The 18958-nt window shown below is 41.8% G+C and overlaps 2 protein-coding genes and 2 pseudogenes across 2 annotated transcripts; 3 read left to right on the top strand and 1 right to left on the bottom strand.

Annotated features, from left to right (window-relative positions):
• Positions 1–3922: 3922 nt before the first annotated feature.
• On the top strand, positions 3923–5191 carry LOC135541105 (transcription factor HES-5-like; annotated as a pseudogene).
• Positions 5192–9293: 4102 nt separating this feature from the next.
• LOC135541104 (transcription factor HES-5-like) lies at positions 9294–10087 on the top strand (annotated as a pseudogene).
• A 1535-nt stretch (positions 10088–11622) lies between these two features.
• On the bottom strand, positions 11623–12714 carry LOC135541600 (transcription factor HES-5-like). Its single transcript, XM_064967910.1, has 2 exons — positions 12598–12714; positions 11623–12036 (listed from the first exon to the last, which is right to left on the bottom strand). The coding sequence occupies exons 1-2, from the start codon at positions 12712–12714 to the stop codon at positions 11623–11625; spliced, it is 531 nt and encodes a 176-aa protein (XP_064823982.1).
• Positions 12715–13686: 972 nt separating this feature from the next.
• On the top strand, positions 13687–15015 carry LOC135541103 (transcription factor HES-5-like). Its single transcript, XM_064967226.1, has 2 exons — positions 13687–13771; positions 13883–15015. The coding sequence occupies exons 1-2, from the start codon at positions 13709–13711 to the stop codon at positions 14282–14284; spliced, it is 465 nt and encodes a 154-aa protein (XP_064823298.1). The 5' UTR covers positions 13687–13708; the 3' UTR covers positions 14285–15015.
• The last annotated feature ends 3943 nt before the right edge of the window (positions 15016–18958 follow it).

The raw sequence follows: 18958 nt of genomic DNA, 5'->3' as shown, positions 1-18958 counted from the left end.
CAGGGACTATGGTGGTCTGCTTGAAACATGTTGGTATTAGAGACTCAATCAGGGACATGTTGAAAATGTCAGTGAAGACACCTGCCAGTTGGTCAGCACATGCCCGGAGCACACGTCCTGGTAATCCGTCTGGCCCCGCAGCCTTGTGTATGTTGACCTGTTTTAAGGACTTACTCACGTTGTCTACGGAGAGAGTGATCACATAGTTGTCTGGAACAGCTGATGCTCTCATGCATGCCTCAGTGTTGCTTGCCTCGAGGCAAGCATAGAAGTGATTTAGCTCATCTGGTAGGCTCGTGTCACTGGGCAGCTCGCGGCTGTTTTTCCTTTTGTAGTCTGTAATAGTTTGCAAGCCCTGTCACATAAGACAAGCGTCAGAGCCGGTGTAGTATGATTCAACCTTAGCCCTGTATTGACGCTTTGCCTGTTTGATGGTTCGTCGCAGGGCATTGCAGGATTTATTGTAAGCTTCAGGGTTACAGTTCCGCACCTTGAAAGCGGCGGCTCTACCCTTTAGCTCAGTGCGGATGTTGCCTGTAATCCATGGCTTCTGGTTGGGGTATGTACGTACAGTCACTGTGGGGACGACATCATCGATGCACTTATTGATAAAGCCAGGGACTGATGTGGTTTAGCCCTCAATGCCATCGGAAGAGTCCCGGAACTTGTTCCAGTTTGTGATAGCAAAACAGTCCTGTAGTTTAGCATCTGCTTCATCTGGCCACTTTTTTTATAGACTGAGTCACTGGTGCTTCCTGCTTTAATTTGAGCTTTTAAGCAGGAATCAGGAGGATAGAGTTTTGGTCGTATTTACCAAATGGAGGGCGACGGAGAGCTTTGTACACGTCTCTGTGTGTGGAGTGCAGGTGATCTAGAATTTTTTCCCCTCTGGTTGCACATTTAACATGTTGATAGAAATTTGCCCATGTTGATAGAAGTTTCCCTGCATTAAAGTCTCCGGCCACTAGGAGCGCCACCTCTGGGTGAGTGGTTTCCTGTTTGCATATTTCCATATACAGCTGACTGAGTGCGGTCTTAGTGCCAACATCTGTCTGTGGTGGTAAATAAACAGCCACAAAAAGTATAGCTGAAAACTCTCTAGGCAAGTAGTGTGGTCTGCAATTTATCACAATATACTCTAATTCAGGCGAGCAAAATCTAGAGACTTCCTTAGATTTCGTGCACCCACTGTTGTTTACAAATATGCTCAGACGCTCCACCCCCCGTCTTACCGGAGTGTGCTGTTCTATCTTGCCGGTGCAGCGTGTATCCCGCTAGCTGAATATCCATGCCATCATTCAGCCACGATTCCATGAAACATGGGATATTACAGTTTTTGATGTCCCGTTGGTAGGATATTCGTGATTGTACCTCAACTAATTTATTGTCCAATGATTGCACATTGGCGAGTAGTATTGACGGTAACAGCAGCTTTCCCACTCGCCTTCTCTGGGTCCTGGCAAGGCATCCGGCTCTTTGTCTTCTGTTCCTGCGTCGCTTCCTCTTGCAAATAACAGGGATGTCGGCTCTGTGGGGTGTTTGGAGAATTTCCTCTGCGTCCTTCTTGTTGTAGAAAAAATCTTTGTCTAATCCGAGATGAGTGATCGCTGTCCTGATATCCAGAAGCAAATTTTTTGCCATAAGATACGGTTGTAGAAATATTACGTACAAAATCAGTTACAAATAACGCAAAAAAACCCTACATAATAGCACAATTGGTTGGGCGCCCGTAAAACTGCTGCCATTTCTTCCGGCGTAATTCAGCGAGTCAAATCACATTCGTATGTATTCCTCAGAGATCCTAGAAGGTAACAAGATTTCACTATTTCATTAGGGGTGTAGTATATCCTATAGGACACCATATTTGGTCAGAGAGCGACGCCTTAATGACACGCCGGGCGGCCATCACTTGAACGACTGTATCTTTGTCAAATAAGCACCAATTGGGGTCAAACAAAGCTAGTTAGATAGCTTTATGGGAGTATCCGGAAACCATGTATATGTCGTAAAATGTAGCTACTAACCTTGTACGACAGTATGCCTTTGTACGACAGGATATTCAGAGTTATGAAGTTATCAATAATTGTTGTTTTGCAAATGTTGAACTTATAATATGGCTACTAATACTTGGAAAGTTAAATCAAAGTCCAAGTATACAGATTTGACGATATTCTTGCAGAAAAATGGAATACAAATGTGAATGTCTTCTTCACGATTTGCCCAAATGTACCTGGGGACTTCACACTTAAAGTCTTGTTGTTCACTCATTTTTCACGTTATCCATCTGAAACTTTGCACATACACTGCTTCCATCTTGTGGACACTATTGGAATTACAACCAGAGTGACGGCAATAACTATGGCCTTTCTCTTGCATTTCAAAGAAGGTGGTAGAAAAATACTGCTTGGTTTTTTCTTTGTATTTTCTTCTACCAGATCTATTGTGTTATATTCTCCTACATTCTCCCACAGAATTCACATTTCCACAAACTTCAAAGTGTTTCCTTTCAAATGGTACCAAGAATATACATATCTTTGCTTCAGGGCCTGAGCTACAGGCAGTTTGATTTGTGTATGTCATTTAGGTGAACATTTTAAAAAATAAAAAAGGGGGCTTTTAATGAACTGCTTGTTTAGAGATTCATTAACATTTAACAAGGCACACTTCTGTTGTTTGATAGAAGCTCTCTCAATGGGCAGAGTGTGGGAAAGCTCTGGAAAGCAGAGTCATAGTTTAGTTTTGTCAGTCCCACCAGCACCTGTGAGTCTCAACGGGGAAAAGGCACACTTTATGAGGGTAATAAAAGAAAGATTAAATAAAGGGATCTCAGGTTTACCAAGGTTATGAAAGCCATTTTCAGTTTTTCTATCTCTATGATTAAACAATCTTTATTAGTAAATGTGTGTAGCCCACTTATTTGTGTAAACAGAAGTAAAGTGCTCAAAATCCCAAGGGAATTTAAAATATTTTGTCATTAAACAAAAAGTAAAAATGTAAGGTTTTGTTCAAAAGTAGACACAATCATGTGCTCTTTTGATTGGCTAACAATCGCTTTCTAAAAGTGTGATTGTCTGTGAAGTCAAGTTCTGTCTATAGTACAACACAGACCTAATTGCCGTCACAAATGGTTCACTGAGCGGCTTTGGTAGTGCATTGATCACTGGACTCAGTGTGGGAAAAACGACTAGCTCTCTCAAGACAGGACATCTGCTGCATCTGGACTCCCAAAACAGAGAGAGCATTCCATGCAAAACACATGACATCCTACTTTGCCCGATTATTGTCTAATTGTTCTATTTTTCTGGATTTAAAAAAGTTACATACTGAAATCACAAGGAATTACCAAATAGATATACTGTTTATAAATAAAGTGAAACAATTCAAGTCATTCATCATATCAGATTAACAGAGTTTAAAACAGAGATAAAAAGTACTTAAATGTGACCAAACTGCACGGTATCAAGGAAATAGCAGAATGTCCTTCAAAATGCAACAGTCTAAAGGATTTGGGTAACACCAAGAGTTTTAATATAGAGGATCTGCGTCGATCTCACATGTAAATTGTGATGATGAGTGTGTGCTCAGTGTCATTGATCCCAACATCAGGCAGCAGATCCGTGGGTCACCACTTTCCCAGATTCACACAGCACTCTGTGTCACTCTCCATCACCCACCACCCCTCCACCTGTTCCACTGAGATGTGACCATTGTCCCCCAGCAATAAGAACACTGAGCATGTGGCAGCTCCACATTCCTTATTGTCCTCCCAAGCTCACCCATTGGCTACAGACTGTGAGAAACTCCAACAAGCCCAAGACACACACTTTCATATGCAGATTTGGGACTATATATAGGAGAGGTGAAGCCAGTAGAAATCAGATCACTTTCTACACAGAGACCTCTACAGCACAGAGATCCAGCCATGGCACCTACAATCACTTCAGAAATGATCCACTCTAAGGAGCACCTGAGTCTGACCAATAAGGTAAATTGAAGATTCAAATTCAAGGACATTTGTTTACTTTGATGGATGGTTTATTTGTTTCATGTCAGAATAAGATTATTAATGACTCTCCTCTTCTCTTCTTGCAGCTAAGAAAGCCAGTGGTGGAGAAGTTATTCAGAGATTGTATCAACAGCAGCCTTGAGCAGCTCAAGTCGCTCCTGGGTCCAGAGATCCTCAAGCAAGTCTGATCCAAGATGAAGAAAGCAGACATCTTGGCGATGACAGTTTGCTTCCTGAGATGACAGAAACAGTACCAGCCATTGAGCTCATCCACATACTAAGCACCTGTCAATCAGGGTTACACCAGGTGTGTCCAAGAGATTGTGCACTTCCTGTCCAAGGATGAGGTGAAGACACCATCTCAGAGAAGACAGCTGAGCCACTTCCAGAGCCTCCAGCCATCCTTTAATAAGAACAGGAAGGAGAGTGACCTGCCTCAGCTGAGCTCACCAGTCCAGCACAGCATCGGTAAAGAGAAGAGTCCGGTCAACAGCGCCCTCTGGAGGCCCTGGTAGAGTCCTGAAGAAGCTCCACTCAGACAAACTTGATGGACCATGTTGGTCTAAAGTTAATGTCATGGATGAGAATAGAATCTTCTTTACCTTCTGTTTATGTAGGAGTTTTTACAAGTCTTTCTGTGATTGAGACTTTTCATTTCAGTTTAACCGCATTTCTGAAATCATAACCTTTATGTTTTGTGAAACGTGTTAGTTATGTTGATCGTGTGTTCATTCAAGATCAACAATAACCTGAATGATCTTTCATAAGGACTTTTGACCCACAATGTGTAGTTTATCATACCTTTTTTGTGATTGTCTATGACTCATCTGTTTAAAGGTCAAAACATATAAGAGAAAACAACTGTTTGTTTTTTTGTTACCGCTACATTTGTGTAGTGATATGGTCATGTTGACGTTATATTGAGCATCTTCTGTGAAGCAGTTATCTGTTTGATATTGATCAACCTAAGCTAGAGCATCACTGAGAAAACTGTTCCCTCTCATTGTGAGACCTCTTGTTTATTTTCAAAAGACATTAACTGTGTATCCTATACTCTGTTAAAGTATCTTATGTTTGGAGATTTATTGTTGTGATGTTTAATCACTTTATTTCTATTGAAATATTTACCTTAAATGAAGGTTTTCAACGACGAGACTCATTGAGCTACTCAATAAATACACAAATCTTGAAATGAAATGAAATCTTGTTGTTTGTTACTCTATTCTTCTCTTGACAACCTTCCATCACAGTTATATTACTGATTTATCAAATTCCACATAGAGCTACGAGCTCGACCATATGGAGCTGAATCAAACAAAGCCTACTATTGAGTTTAGATTCTACAGAATTATCTTGAAAGAATAACACACTAAATATATATCGTTCACCTCTTTGTGCTTTGTTCAACATTTTCAGAGTACGATAAATATTTGTTTTAGTCACACATTGTAACTTCACATGAATTGGTTTGATATAGTCCGAAAATACGAATGAAACATTCAGGATGTTTATTTGACATATAATATCACGAAAGTGTGATGTAGTTTGAAAGAGATAATTGATCATATGAGTTCCCAGAAGCATGGCTGTGTTGTTTTTACTGAAACACCTGTTTTACATAAATGTATTTTTAGTATATCAGAATGTATTGCAATTGAATTTAGTTTGTTCATCAGTGACTCCGGGTGTTGGAAGAAAACTTCTGCTGTCATCTTAGAGGTTTAAAAACCTACGGCTGCGGGGCTGCATAATGTGATGTGTAATAAGACACACTTCTATTGTTCCTCCATTGAAAGCAGTGAACGGAGAGAGCGTGGGAAATCCAGGAAAACTCACTCACAGAGCCCCTTTGGGGCAATAGATTCAGACCTCTAACCTGGACTGTCAGAGGTTAGAGCGAGGGTCTGGGTCTCAATGGGGAAATCTAGGGATCTATTGCGAATGAGCCTATAAATGTTCTGTATTTTGTGTCTTGCAGGAAGAAAACTGATCAAATATAAACATGATCAAAATAAAGGTTGAAGACATCATATTTTGATAATAAGCGTTGTTGCGCCACATTTGGGCAGTACTTCTTCTTCTTCAAGATCAATGCAATTAGTCCAGTATGTACAGTGCATTCAGAAAGTATTCAGACCCCTTCCCTTTTTCCACATTTTGTTATGTTACAGCATTATTCTAAAATTGATTAAATTATTTTTTTGCTCATCAATCTACACACAATACCCCATAATTACAAAGTGAAAACAGGTTTTCAGAAATGTTGTTTTCTAATTTATAAAACCTTAAAAACAGAAATACCTTATTTAAATAAGTATTCAGACTCTTTGCAATGAGACTTGAAATTGAGCTCAGGTGCATCCTGTTTCCATTGATCATCCTTGAGATGTCTTCACAACTTGATTGGAGTCCACCTGTGGTAAATTCAATAGATTGGACATGATTTGGAAAGGCACACCCCTGTTCTTATAAGTTCCCACAGTTGACAGTGCATGTCAAAAACCAAAGTCAGCTCCGGGACAGAAATGTTTTGAGGCACAGATCTGAGAAAGGGTACCAAAAAATGGCTGAAGCATTGAAGGCCCCTAAGAGCACAGTAGTCTCCATCATTCTTAAATGGAAGAAGTTCGTAAGAAGACTCGTCCTAGAGCTGGCCACCCGGCCCAACTGAGCAATCGGGGAAGAAGGGCCTTGGTCAGGGAAGTGACCAAGAACCCAATGGTCACTCTGAAAGAGCTCCAGACAGAGCTCTGTGGAGATGGAAGAACCTTCCAGAAGGACAACAATTTCTCCAGCACTCCACCAATCAGGCCTTTATGGTAAAGTGACCAGACGGAAGCCACTCCTCAGTAAAAGGCACATGACAGCCAACTTGGAGTTTGCCAAGAGGCACCTAAAGACTCTCAGACCATGAGAAACAAGATTCTCTGGTCTGATGAAACCAAGATTGAACACTTTGGCCCGAATGCCAATGTGTCACGTCTGGAGGATTCCGGGCACCATTCCTACGGTGAAGCATGGTGGTGGCAGCATCATGCTGTGGAGATGTTTTTCAGCGGCAGGGACAGGGAGACTAGTCAGGATCGAGGGTAAGATGAATGGAGCAAAGTACAGGGAGATTCTTGACGAAAACTTGCTCCAGACCGCTCAAACTGGGGCAAAGGTTCACCTTCCAACATGACAACAAACATTAGTGAACAGCCAAGACAACGCAGGAGTGGCTTCTGCACAAGTCGCTGAATGTCCTCGAGTGGCCCAGCCAGAGCCCGGACTTGAACCCGATCGAACATCTCTGGAGAGACCTGAAAATAGTTTTGCAGCAACGCTCCCCATCCAATCTGACAGAGCTTGAGAGGATCTGCAGAGACAAATGGGAGAAATTCCCCAAATACTGGTGTGCCAAACTTGCAGCGTCACACCCAAGAAAAGTATTGCTGTAATCGCTGCCAAAGATGCTTCAAAAAAGTACTGAGTACTTATGCAAATGTGATATTTCTGCAATTTTTCTTTTGTTGACATTTGCACAAATTATAAAAATGTGTTTTTGTTTGTCATTATGGGGTATCGTGTGTATATTGATGAGGAAAATAAACAATTAAATCCATTTTAGAATAAGGCTGTAACGAAATAAAATGTGAAAAAAGTCAAGAGGTCTGAATACTTTTCCAAATGCACTATATACTGTTTGTATGTAGGGTATAGTTAAAACACACTATTTGTTTTTGTACACAAGCACACAAGTTTGCATTGATTATCTGTAACAGTGTATCTTTATCAGTTTTTAAAATAGAAATATTTCAGTAATGGGCTTTACCTGCAGTGGCTTTATGGGAACTGCCTGTGTAGAGATGAATTAGCATATAACAAGACACACTTCAATTGTTTAGGAAAAGCTCTCTCAATGGGCAGAGTGTGGGAAAGCTCTGAAGAGCAGAGTCTCTGTTTAGCCTCATCAGTACCACCTGTGAGTCTCAATGGGGAATAGGCACACTTGTATTGTTCAGTGGATAGAATGGGTGGGAGGGTGTATTTGGGGTTATTTATTACTCTTGATAACTTTATTATGATAACTTTCAATGCCATTTGTATTATGCATTATATTCCTATTTTCTGTATAATTATTGTAATGATGTTTCTATAACAGTGTATCAGCATCTTGTGAGTTCAGGACCTGAATCAGCCAGTCCTGGTTTTTCCCTCCAGAATCCAGATGGTCGGTGATGTCAGGCTCTTTCTATAGACAACACAGAGCCAATGGCCGTCACTACTAGTCCACTGAGCAGCTTTAGTAGTACATTCATTACAGCACACAGGACTCAGTGTGGGAAACTCAGATCCGCTCTCTACTCACACTAACCAATAGCCCCAAGACAGAGGACACATCTGCTACCTCTGAACTCTCAACAGTGAAGGAGAATTCCCTCCATTCTCTGAATACAGAAGTAGTGAAGGTGTGTAGATACAAAACTCTTTCACTTCAAGAAGAACATCAATAATCAATCACTTCAATACTCATCAATTAGACTCCACTTAAATGTGCACGTTTTTCATAGATTGTTATGCATTTCATGTCGTATTGATCATACTGAGTGCAATAATTGGGAGGTTTTGTATTTGACACACATTTCTAAAAGGAATGAAGCCAATTTAGAGAAGGAGACTAAGAAAGTACAATAAATAACCATCATCAGCCAGTCAACTGTGATCCAAACAGGATCTTAATAGCAGCCCTACCTTCAAATTAAACTCTTGGAGAGCACAACATATTCATATCAGCAGAATCAGAGGTCAAACCCATCTTCTAGTGCTTAAATGTGACTGAACCTGTACTGTATCAAAAATAATGGTATTCAACAACAAACCCAACAATCAAAGGACTTGTGTAGCACCAAAGGTTTTAATGTAGAGGATCTGTGTAAATTGTGATGATGAGTGTGTGTTCTGTCAGTGTCATTGATCCCAACATCAGGCAGCAGATCTGGGGGTCACCACTTTCCCAGAGTCACACAGCGCTCTGTTAGTCACTCTCCATCACCCCCACCCCTCCACCTGTTCCACTGAGATGTGACCATTGTCCCCCAGAAATAAGAACACTGAGCATGTGGCAGCTCCACATTCCTTATTGTCCTCCCAAGTTCACCCATTGGCTACAGACTGTGAGAAACTCCAACAAGCCCAAGACACACACATTCATATGCAGATTTGGGACTATATATAGGAGAGATGAAGCCAGTAGAGATCAGATTCACTTTCTACACAGAGGCATCTACAGCACAGAGATCAAGCCATGGCACCTACAATCACTTCAGCCATGATCTATTAAGGAGCACCTGACTCTGACCGATAAGGTAAATTAAAGATTTAAATTCAAGGAAATTAAATCAATTTTAATGTTTTATTTGTTTCAATAATGTCATATTTCAGAATAGGGTTATTCATTATTATCCTCTTCTTGCAGCTAAGAAAGACTGAAAGACAGTGGAGAAGTTACGCAGAGATCGTATAAACAGCAGCATTGAGCAGCTCAAGTCTCTCCTGGGTCCAGAGATCCTTAACCAGCAGTCTGACTCCAAGCTGGAGAAAGCAGACATCCTGGAGATGACAGTTTGCTTCCTGAGACAACAACAACAGTACCAGCCAGTGAGCTCCTCCTCATGTTAATTACTCCAGGTCACAGGAAGTTGGTGGCACCTTAATTGGGGAGGACGGGCTTGTGGTAATGGCTGGAGTGGAATAGGTGGAATGGTATCAAACTCTTGGTTTCTATATGTTTGATGCCATTCCATTTGCGCCGTTCCAGCCATTATTATGAGCCGTCCTCCACTCAACAGCCTCCACTGCTCCAGGTGTGTCCAGGTGATTGTGCACTTCCTGTCCAAGGATGAGGTGAAGACACATTCCAGAGAAGACTGCTGAGCCACTTCAAGATACTTCAGCCATCCTCTGATAAGAACAGAAGGGAGAGTGACCTGTCTCAGCTGAGTCCCCCACCCCAGCACAGCATCAGCAAAGAGAAGATTTCAGTCAACAGCGCCCTCTGGAGGCCCTGGTAAAGTCCTACAGACCGGAGCTCCACTCAAACAAACAAGATGGACCATGTTGGTCTAAGATTAATGTTGTGGACAGTAATGAGAATAGGAATATATATTCCTCATCTTCTTCTTATGCGGGAGGTTTTAAAAGTCTTGTTGTGACTGAGAACTTCTTTTTATTTTTTTCTATGAAAATGATCCAGTCAATGAACACTCCATTTTAGAAGTGTTAATTGAAATAATAACCATTTATGTTTTATGAAACGTGTTGATTATGTTTATTATGTTTAAATTAATGATCAACAATAACTTGAATTGTCCTCCATGAGGATGTTTAACCCAAAATAGGTTTTATATCTGTTTGTGATTGTCTATATGATACCACTACATTTTGTAGTGATAAAGTAATATTGAAAAGTTATTGAGTATGTACCAGTCTGTTCAACTTCCTCCGTGATTAGACTTTACCCAAACTGGGTAATATATCTGTGTCAGATCAACAATATAGAATTTGCTTCATGTGAATGTTATTCAGATAATTTCAGCAATAAAGATATTGCATATAAATGTGTATTCTTTCACATAGACCCATTGTTAATTTTAAACAAGGATGTTGTCTTTTTATAAAGACAGTAAATATGTTTCCTATACTCTGATAGAGTATCATAAGTCTTGGAGAATTGTCCAAGTTCTGGTTGTGATGTTAAATCACTTTTAATATGTCTATTCATGCTGAGTCAATTTTAATAAACTATAAAAGCAATCAAAATAATTGATTCTTCACTTTTTTCCCTGTCTTTAGTATTTACTCATCTCCTCACTCAAGGACATGAATGGGCTAAATTTCACATTTAGATTGTGAGGATTAAGCCCAAAAAGTGAATACCCACAGCTAAAAGTGTAGAACATTTTGAAAAGACTTAACTCGTGGCGCCCCCTGGTGTGCGATTAGCTCTGGAGTTGTCCATGGTGCTGAACTAGAATTGCCCGCCACTGTACATTGCAGCACACGAAGCGAAGTCTTTCTGAACTAAGTTACTAATGCCATTGCTAGCTAAGATTTATAAATGTGAGCTTACTATGATAATTATTTTGAAAGTCATTCCACAATTGGCTTAGTGCACCTTGAGTCAGTGTGATAAGAGGTAAAGAGATAGAAGACAGAACTGATAGAACTAGTAGAAAATAATCAGGAATGTTTAATAAGTGGTATCAATTACAACATGAAGTGGTATCAATTACAACATGATGTGAAAATAATCATTGCTGAATTTGAAAGAGAAGTAACATCATACAACAAAACAGAGTATAACGCCTTTACAAAAGGCAAAATAATTCCAGAAGCTTACTCGCTATAATAATACAACTGCTTTGAAGCAGTGTTCGTCATACACTGTAGACAATTTCTTGGGCACATCAAAACAAGAAATGTGCAAATGTTGAACAACTGACAATAAAAAGCCTATACTGAAAATAAGACAAATCAACGACAGCATTGGTTGTTTGGTTGAGAGGAGCAAATATGATCCAAAATGTTCAGGTACGCTTCCCTAGTCTTGTGATGCAGTGATCATTGTCAGTAGGCTATTGCCATGGCCTCCACAGAGAGCCTTGGAACCGCCATGATGATGACCTTGATGTTGACCGCTTGGCTGCAGACTGCGCGTGCTGTTCACTTGACATGCTCCTGGACAGGGCTGTTTTCTGGAGCACGTAAAAGCGTTTGATATCCTGTTGTTCTACAGCCTGCAGGGGCGCGTGAAGGGACAGGTGGCTGAAGGTCTCCTGCAGACACTGGGAGTAGGTGGGCGAAACGCCCGTTTTGGTCTCCTTCTGTAAGAAACTCACGGCCAACTCCAAAATATCCGCTTTCTCCAGTTTGGATAAGCGCTGCTGCTGCTGTCCACACATCTGTCCTCTGTGGAGAAGTGTTCTCAGTTGCTCAATGCTGCTGTTGATGCGGTCTCTCCGAATTTTCTCCACAACGAGCTTCCGTAACTAAAGGAAGGATAAATAAATAAATATTAGGCTATTGTTCGAGATAATTAAACTGAATTAAAAAAATGAAAATAAAATGGTGTTGTGCTTGTCACTTACCTTATTACTGGATAAACAGGACGAGTAAACAGAAGTAAGCCTATTGCTTTCAGCAAAAGGAGCCATGGCCGTTGGAAACAGGCGTTCCAACTTGGGACGTTTAGAGTGGATATCCTTCAACGAGCTCTCACACAAAGCTATATGTAGGCTACAGCAGCCCAGCAAACCAATCTAAATAAGTTTGTGACGAGTCTGTGGAGTCTGTATTTATACTATGCGCATCCCGACCTAATTGCGTGGATTTTTAACACCTGAAACTTTCCCACACTCCACAGCCAACCATATAGACGACGATTGTAATAAATTTTCAGCGACATATATTTGATGACATCCCCCATTTGCCATGTCCCACGAACACTGTTGGAAGGAACATAAGTGTGTGAATGGGACATGCTGCCACCCAAAAGTGTGCCGGTTAATCACACCTACCTTGGCGCCTCACTACACTGCCCAACAGCCCACCAAATAGTCTGTCTCCTTTGACGGATCTTTGATGTCCACCACGTGGTGAGATAGAGGGGAAACAGGAGTAGCCGGGCACACGTTAGCACAAACATCAAAGATGCATTTTGGACCCATGGTGCTTGTCAAATAACTCATAAAGCTAGATCCACGCGCTGCGCTGCTCCACAGGAAATCGAATGTGTGGTTGCCTTTCACTTCACACTTTACGGTAGTAGTCTACATTCCGTGTTTACTGCAACGTCTGTCGGTAGATGCAGTTGCATACTTTAGCCCTCGAACTAATTTAATGTAAAGTTTAAATGAACGAATACACACACACACACACACACACACACACACACACACACACACACACACACACACACACACACACACACACACACACACACACACACACACACACACACACACACACACACACAGTTGAGTTATCTGGAGGGACAGATTGGAAGTGTGCTTTCTCCAGTGGGAGATCTGACCAATATGGTTTAGATGAATAATCAATTTGTCCTACACATTAATGATACTAACTGTTGCTGTAAAGTGTGGGGGTCAGGAAAACTGGGATGAAGCATTACAAAGATCATGAAAGATAATACAAGACATCTATCTGGCTTTCTTTATCTAACATTATTTGCACATGTCCTTATGTCTTCATTTTTTTTTCTTTACATACAATTCCTTTTTATGTTAATAATCTCTTTCGTGTGATTATTCTCTGCCTATCTGCCATGTGAAGTGTGCAGTGTCTCATTTGGTATGCTTTTAAGGTCTCTTATCAAGTCTACAGTCTGACCGAGTCCCCATCTGCCTGATAAGGAATGTTCCCAGGTAATAAAAGTGTAACGATGTGCTCGTGTTCAGTCTGTGCCTTTAATATCTGCAGCACCATTCCCTCTGTTGAGGCCAGTAAACCATGAGATAATGGATGCCTCTCCCATTGTTGTGTCTGCCTCGCCCACTGGCCTCTGAGTGTGGGAAAGCTAACCCAGCCTGGTACACATGGCTTTGTAATGCTAATGGCCTCCTATAAATAGGGGAGTGGGCTCCTCTCTCAGCTCACAACCCTCTCGCCTTCCTCAGAGAAGCACACTCTCTGTCTAACAGAATGGCTTCTACCTACACCAGAGACTCTGACAACACCATGCTCTCTACTAAAGACAAACATAAAGTAAGTATTGTTTATAACATGTTTGTGTCATAGTTTACTACTGATTCCATTTCTTCATGATTTGAACTTAAAGGACAGATAACTAACTGAATGCCCTCTTTTCTTCATCAGCTAAGGAAACCAGTTGTGGAGAAGATGCGTAGAGACCGCATCAACACCTGCATAGAGCAGCTCAAGACCCTGCTGGAGAGGGAGTTCCACAAACAGGACCCCAATGCCAAGCTGGAGAAGGCTGACATCCTGGAGATGACGGTGGGTTTCCTGAAGCAGCAGCTGCAGCCTCAGCGCCCAGTCCTTCAGAGGGCCCACAGTGAGGGCTACTCCCAGTGCTGGAGGGAGACACTGCACTTCCTGTCTTCCAGCTCCATGAAGGACATGATGCTCCATAACCTCCAGAGAGCTGGACAGGACATCTGTCTCTCCTCTCCACTCTCCTCCCAACACCAAAACCACAGCCAGGGCCCAGTGAAGCAGGCCATCACAGGCCACAAATCAGTCTGGAGGCCGTGGTAGAACCACCGCATAGGGAGACTGTCTCACAAACTGGATGGATGTTTACCATCTTTCTTGCTGTAGGAAATACATTTCCAAACGTTATATTGAAATTATATTATTTTCTTGTTATATTTGAACGGAATTCTACTGATGTGATTATTTGTTCTCAGAGAAGAAGCTGAAAACATATTTGTATTAATTCATAATGAAGAATAGGTTTGATATTGTACGTGTATGTTTATGTGTGTATGTATTTTGTGCTCACTTGATGCACCAATGTGTTATTTAGTCCTTTCATTTTCTATGAAGATGATTTGTAAAGGTCATATCTTAACGTGTATTGTTGCTTAGCTTACTCAAATCTTGCTTTAACTCTATTGCATGTACTGTCCTATTGAAGGACATTTAAAAATGCTTTGATATGTCTTTTGTAAAGGCTTTTTGGGACATTGTTGTTCCACCATAGGCACTGTTGTGCTGTGAAATGTATTGTTGACACTGTGTGTCTTTCATTCTCACTTGATAAAGTGAACAGACACCTAAAATGGATTCCAATAAATGTTTTGGAAAGTAACCATACTGTGTGTGTGTTTCTAAAGGAGCTGTAGTGAAACAGGGGATGATGGGACATGTAGAAAAAGTCATAATGTCCAGGGTAGATGGAAAGTAACAACAGGTCCTTTATGAAGTACAGCAAACGTCATATGACAAGCGTTATAGTTTGTTGTCCCCTGTTTGGAGCTGTCTGTAAAATAGACTACTATGAATCTGCTTTACGAGTAGACATAGACAATACTTTTCTGCTATCTAAACTTCCTGCCATGTGGTATATGACTCTTATGGAGGCGACTCAGATTATGGTGATGAATATAGAATCAATTGTATTCTAAATAAAAAATAAAAAATGATCCCGTTTAAGTGAAATCCTTTTATAAAGGAACAGATTGAACATTATGGGTCCTCATGCAAGATGTGGTGGCAGGTAGCCTAGTGGTTAGAGCATTGGGCCAGTAACCAAAAGGTTGCTAAATCAAATCCCTGAGCTGACAATATGAAAATCTGTCTTTCTGCCTCTGAACAAAGCAGTTAACCCACTGTTCCTAGGCCATCATTGTAAATAAGAATTTGTTCTTGACTTACTTGCCTAGTAAAATAAAAAAAATACTGAAATGTTTTGATGTGACGATATTGCATTTTCATATTGTTGACATGTAACCTAAACTGGGTCCACAAGTGGACATCATACTAATGTAAACAATGATACTGACAATGCACATTGGGAATATTGATTATTTTATCGCCACTGAAGTCTCAAGTCTCTCTCTCTCTCTCTCTCTCTCTCTCTCTCTCTCTCTCTCTCTCTCTTTCCCAATTCAATTCAAAGGGCTCAATTTGCATGGTTGCCTTTTCTTGTGGCAACAGGTCACACATATTGCTGCTGTGAAGGCACACAGTGGTATTTCATCTTATAGATTTGGGAGTTTATCCAAATTTGATTTGTTTTCAAATTCATTGTGGGTCTGTGTAATCTGAGGGAAATAAGTACTGTATCTCTAATATGGTCATACATTTGGCATGAGGTTAGGAAGTGCAGCTCAGTTTGAGAGCCAGGTCTGTCTACAATGGCTTCTCTCAATAGCAAGGCTATGCTCACTGAGTCTGAAAATAGTCTAAGCTTTCCTTAATTTTGGGTCAGTCACAGTGATCAGGTATTCTCCCACTGTGTATGTACTCTCTGTTTAGACCCAAATAGCATTCCAGTGGTCTCTGTTACTTGGTTAATTCTTTCCAATGTGTCAAGTAAATATCTTTTAGTTTTCTCATGATTTGTTTGTGTCACGGCTTTCGTTGTGGGAAGGAGGAGCGGACCAAAATGCAGCATAGTTGTGATTCATTTCATTTAATAAGGAAAACTATACACGAACAAACTAACAAACGTACGAAAACAGCCCTATCTGGTGCAAAACACAGAGACAGGAACAATCACCCACAAACACACAGTGAAACCCAGGCTACCTAAATATGGTTCCCAATCAGAGACAATGACTAACACCTGCCTCTGATTGAGAACCATATCAGGCCAGGCATAGAAATAGACAAACAAGACATCCAACATAGAATGCCCACTCAGATCACACCCTGACCAACCAAAACATAGAAACATACAAATAAACTATGGTCAGGGTGTGACAGTTTGGGTCTAATTGTGTTGCTGTCTGTCTCTCTCTCTCTCTCTCTGTCTGTCACACTCTGTCACACACAATTCATGTACTCTAAATCTCAGAATCTACTCTCTTCATAGGTCAAATGTCAATAATTATTTTATTAAAGTTGCAGTCTTTAGTTTGTAGCTCTAATTAAAGATACGTTTTATTATTTATTCATTTGCATGTGTTGATAATATGTTTACATTGTATGTACTGACACCCCAATAAGAAAACATTAAATGCATACTCATGTAATAACGTATGTATATAGTACAGGTATGATTAAAATGAGATCATGAGCATTGGCGCACACACACGTGTATGTGCCATTGTGTGTGTGTCCAACGTGCCTGTCTTGGGCTTTGTATGTAAAGCCCCAGGCTAACGTTGGGCCGTCGGCTCTGTCAGCTCTGGTTTCATCAAACAGCTGGTGAGCCGGGCCACTGGCTGACTGCCTGTCGGGCTGTGTGACTGTGTGGCATGTCTCTCCTCGGCTTTCCCACACTCCTGTTTCATTCTCCCCTTTCATCGCATGGACAAAGGAAGTGTGCCGCTCTAAATGATCCTCTAGGCATGATGGTGAGAATCCTGATCCCCCCCCTACCCGCTCACAGCCTAGAGAAAAAAACTGCTTATTCATTTAATCATCATGTCCGTCTTCATTATTAAATACAAGTGATTATCGTTAACAGTCCCTCTGTATTTCTTAGCAAGAAAAAAAAACATTTGTTGTACACATTTTATAAATAATGTATGAAACTGGCATGCATTTAAATTTGGATAGTATTCAAACTAGTTTTGATTTACATGTAAATTACTTTTCTCATTGAAGTATATTCCACCCTGTGTGCCATTGCATTTATTTATCTGTTCTTTAATCTAATGGTGTGTACAAAATAAAGTCTGAATGCACTTATATTATTTTAGAGAATTCATTGACTTAGGGATACAACAGTGCTGTGAGGGTTAAGCTTTGTTTTGAAGATGCGAGTGTTAATATCTATATGACAGGATGGGCCTGTGCCTGCTGCAAGGCCTTGCTGTGTCGCGTCGTGGGAAACCTATCTTATCTGCCTGATGCAAGGCCTTGCTGTGTCGCGTCGTGGGAAACCTATCTTATCTGCCTGATGCAAGGCCTTGCTGTGTCGCGTCGTGGGAAACCTATCTTATCTGCCTGATGCAAGGCCTTGCTGTGTCGCGTCGTGGGAAACCTATCTTATCTGCCTGATGCAAGGCCTTGCTGTGTCGCGTCGTGGGAAACCTATCTTATCTGCCTGATGCAAGGCCTTGCTGTGTCGCGTCGTGGGAAACCTATCTTATCTGCCTGATGCAAGGCCTTGCTGTGTCGCGTCGTGGGAAACCTATCTTATCTGCCTGATGCAAGGCCTTGCTGTGTCGCGTCGTGGGAAACCTATCTTATCTGCCTGATGCAAGGCCTTGCTGTGTCGCGTCGTGGGAAACCTATCTTATCTGCCTGATGCAAGGCCTTGCTGTGTCGCGTCGTGGGAAACCTATCTTATCTGCCTGATGCAAGGCCTTGCTGTGTCGTGTCGTGGGAAACCTATCTTATCTGCCTGATGCAAGGCCTTGCTGTGTCGCGTCGTGGGAAACCTATCTTATCTGCCTGATGCAAGGCCTTGCTGTGTCGCGTCGTGGGAAACCTATCTTATCTGCCTGTTGCAAGGCCTTGCTGTGTCGCGTCGTGGGAAACCTATCTTATCTGCCTGATGCAAGGCCTTGCTGTGTCGCGTCGTGGGAAACCTATCTTATCTGCCTGATGCAAGGCCTTGCTGTGTCGCGTCGTGGGAAACCTATCTTATCTGCCTGATGCAAGGCCTTGCTGTGTCGCGTCGTGGGAAACCTATCTTATCTGCCTGATGCAAGGCCTTGCTGTGTCGCGTCGTGGGAAACCTATCTTATCTGCCTGATGCAAGGCCTTGCTGTGTCGCGTCGTGGGAAACCTATCTTATCTGCCTGATGCAAGGCCTTGCTGTGTCGCGTCGTGGGAAACCTATCTTATCTGCCTGATGCAAGGCCTTGCTGTGTCGCGTCGTGGGAAACCTATCTTATCTGCCTGATGCAAGGCCTTGCTGTGTCGCGTCGTGGGAAACCTATCTTATCTGCCTGTTGCAAGGCCTTGCTGTGTCGCGTCGTGGGAAACCTATCTTATCTGCCTGATGCAAGGCCTTGCTGTGTCGCGTCGTGGGAAACCTATCTTATCTGCCTGTTGCAAGGCCTTGCTGTGTCGTGTCGTGGGAAACCTATCTTATCTGCCTGATGCAAGGCCTTGCTGTGTCGCGTCGTGGGAAACCTATCTTATCTGCCTGATGCAAGGCCTTGCTGTGTCGCGTCGTGGGAAACCTATCTTATCTGCCTGTTGCAAGGCCTTGCTGTGTCGCGTCGTGGGAAACCTATCTTATCTGCCTGATGCAAGGCCTTGCTGTGTCGCGTCGTGGGAAACCTATCTTATCTGCCTGATGCAAGG

The sequence above is a fragment of the Oncorhynchus masou genome, chromosome 6 (assembly GCF_036934945.1).
Source record: "Oncorhynchus masou masou isolate Uvic2021 chromosome 6, UVic_Omas_1.1, whole genome shotgun sequence".
Taxonomy (NCBI): domain Eukaryota; kingdom Metazoa; phylum Chordata; class Actinopteri; order Salmoniformes; family Salmonidae; genus Oncorhynchus; species Oncorhynchus masou.
Note: the sequence above shows the minus strand (reverse complement) of the source record. Positions and strands in the feature narration are given on the sequence as shown.

What these genes read in the sequence shown, in the direction of transcription:
- LOC135541600 (XM_064967910.1), bottom strand. Translation starts at nt 12,714, where the DNA reads ATGGGTCCAAAATGCATCTTTGATGTTTGTGCTAACGTGTGCCCGGCT. An exon ending in CAAAGGAGACAGACTATTTG is followed by an intron (nt 12,037 to 12,597) that starts GTGGGCTGTTGG and finishes TCCTTCCTTTAG; the next exon opens with TTACGGAAGCTCGTTGTGGA.
- LOC135541103 (XM_064967226.1), top strand. Translation starts at nt 13,709, where the DNA reads ATGGCTTCTACCTACACCAGAGACTCTGACAACACCATGCTCTCTACT. An exon ending in CTACTAAAGACAAACATAAA is followed by an intron (nt 13,772 to 13,882) that starts GTAAGTATTGTT and finishes TTTCTTCATCAG; the next exon opens with CTAAGGAAACCAGTTGTGGA.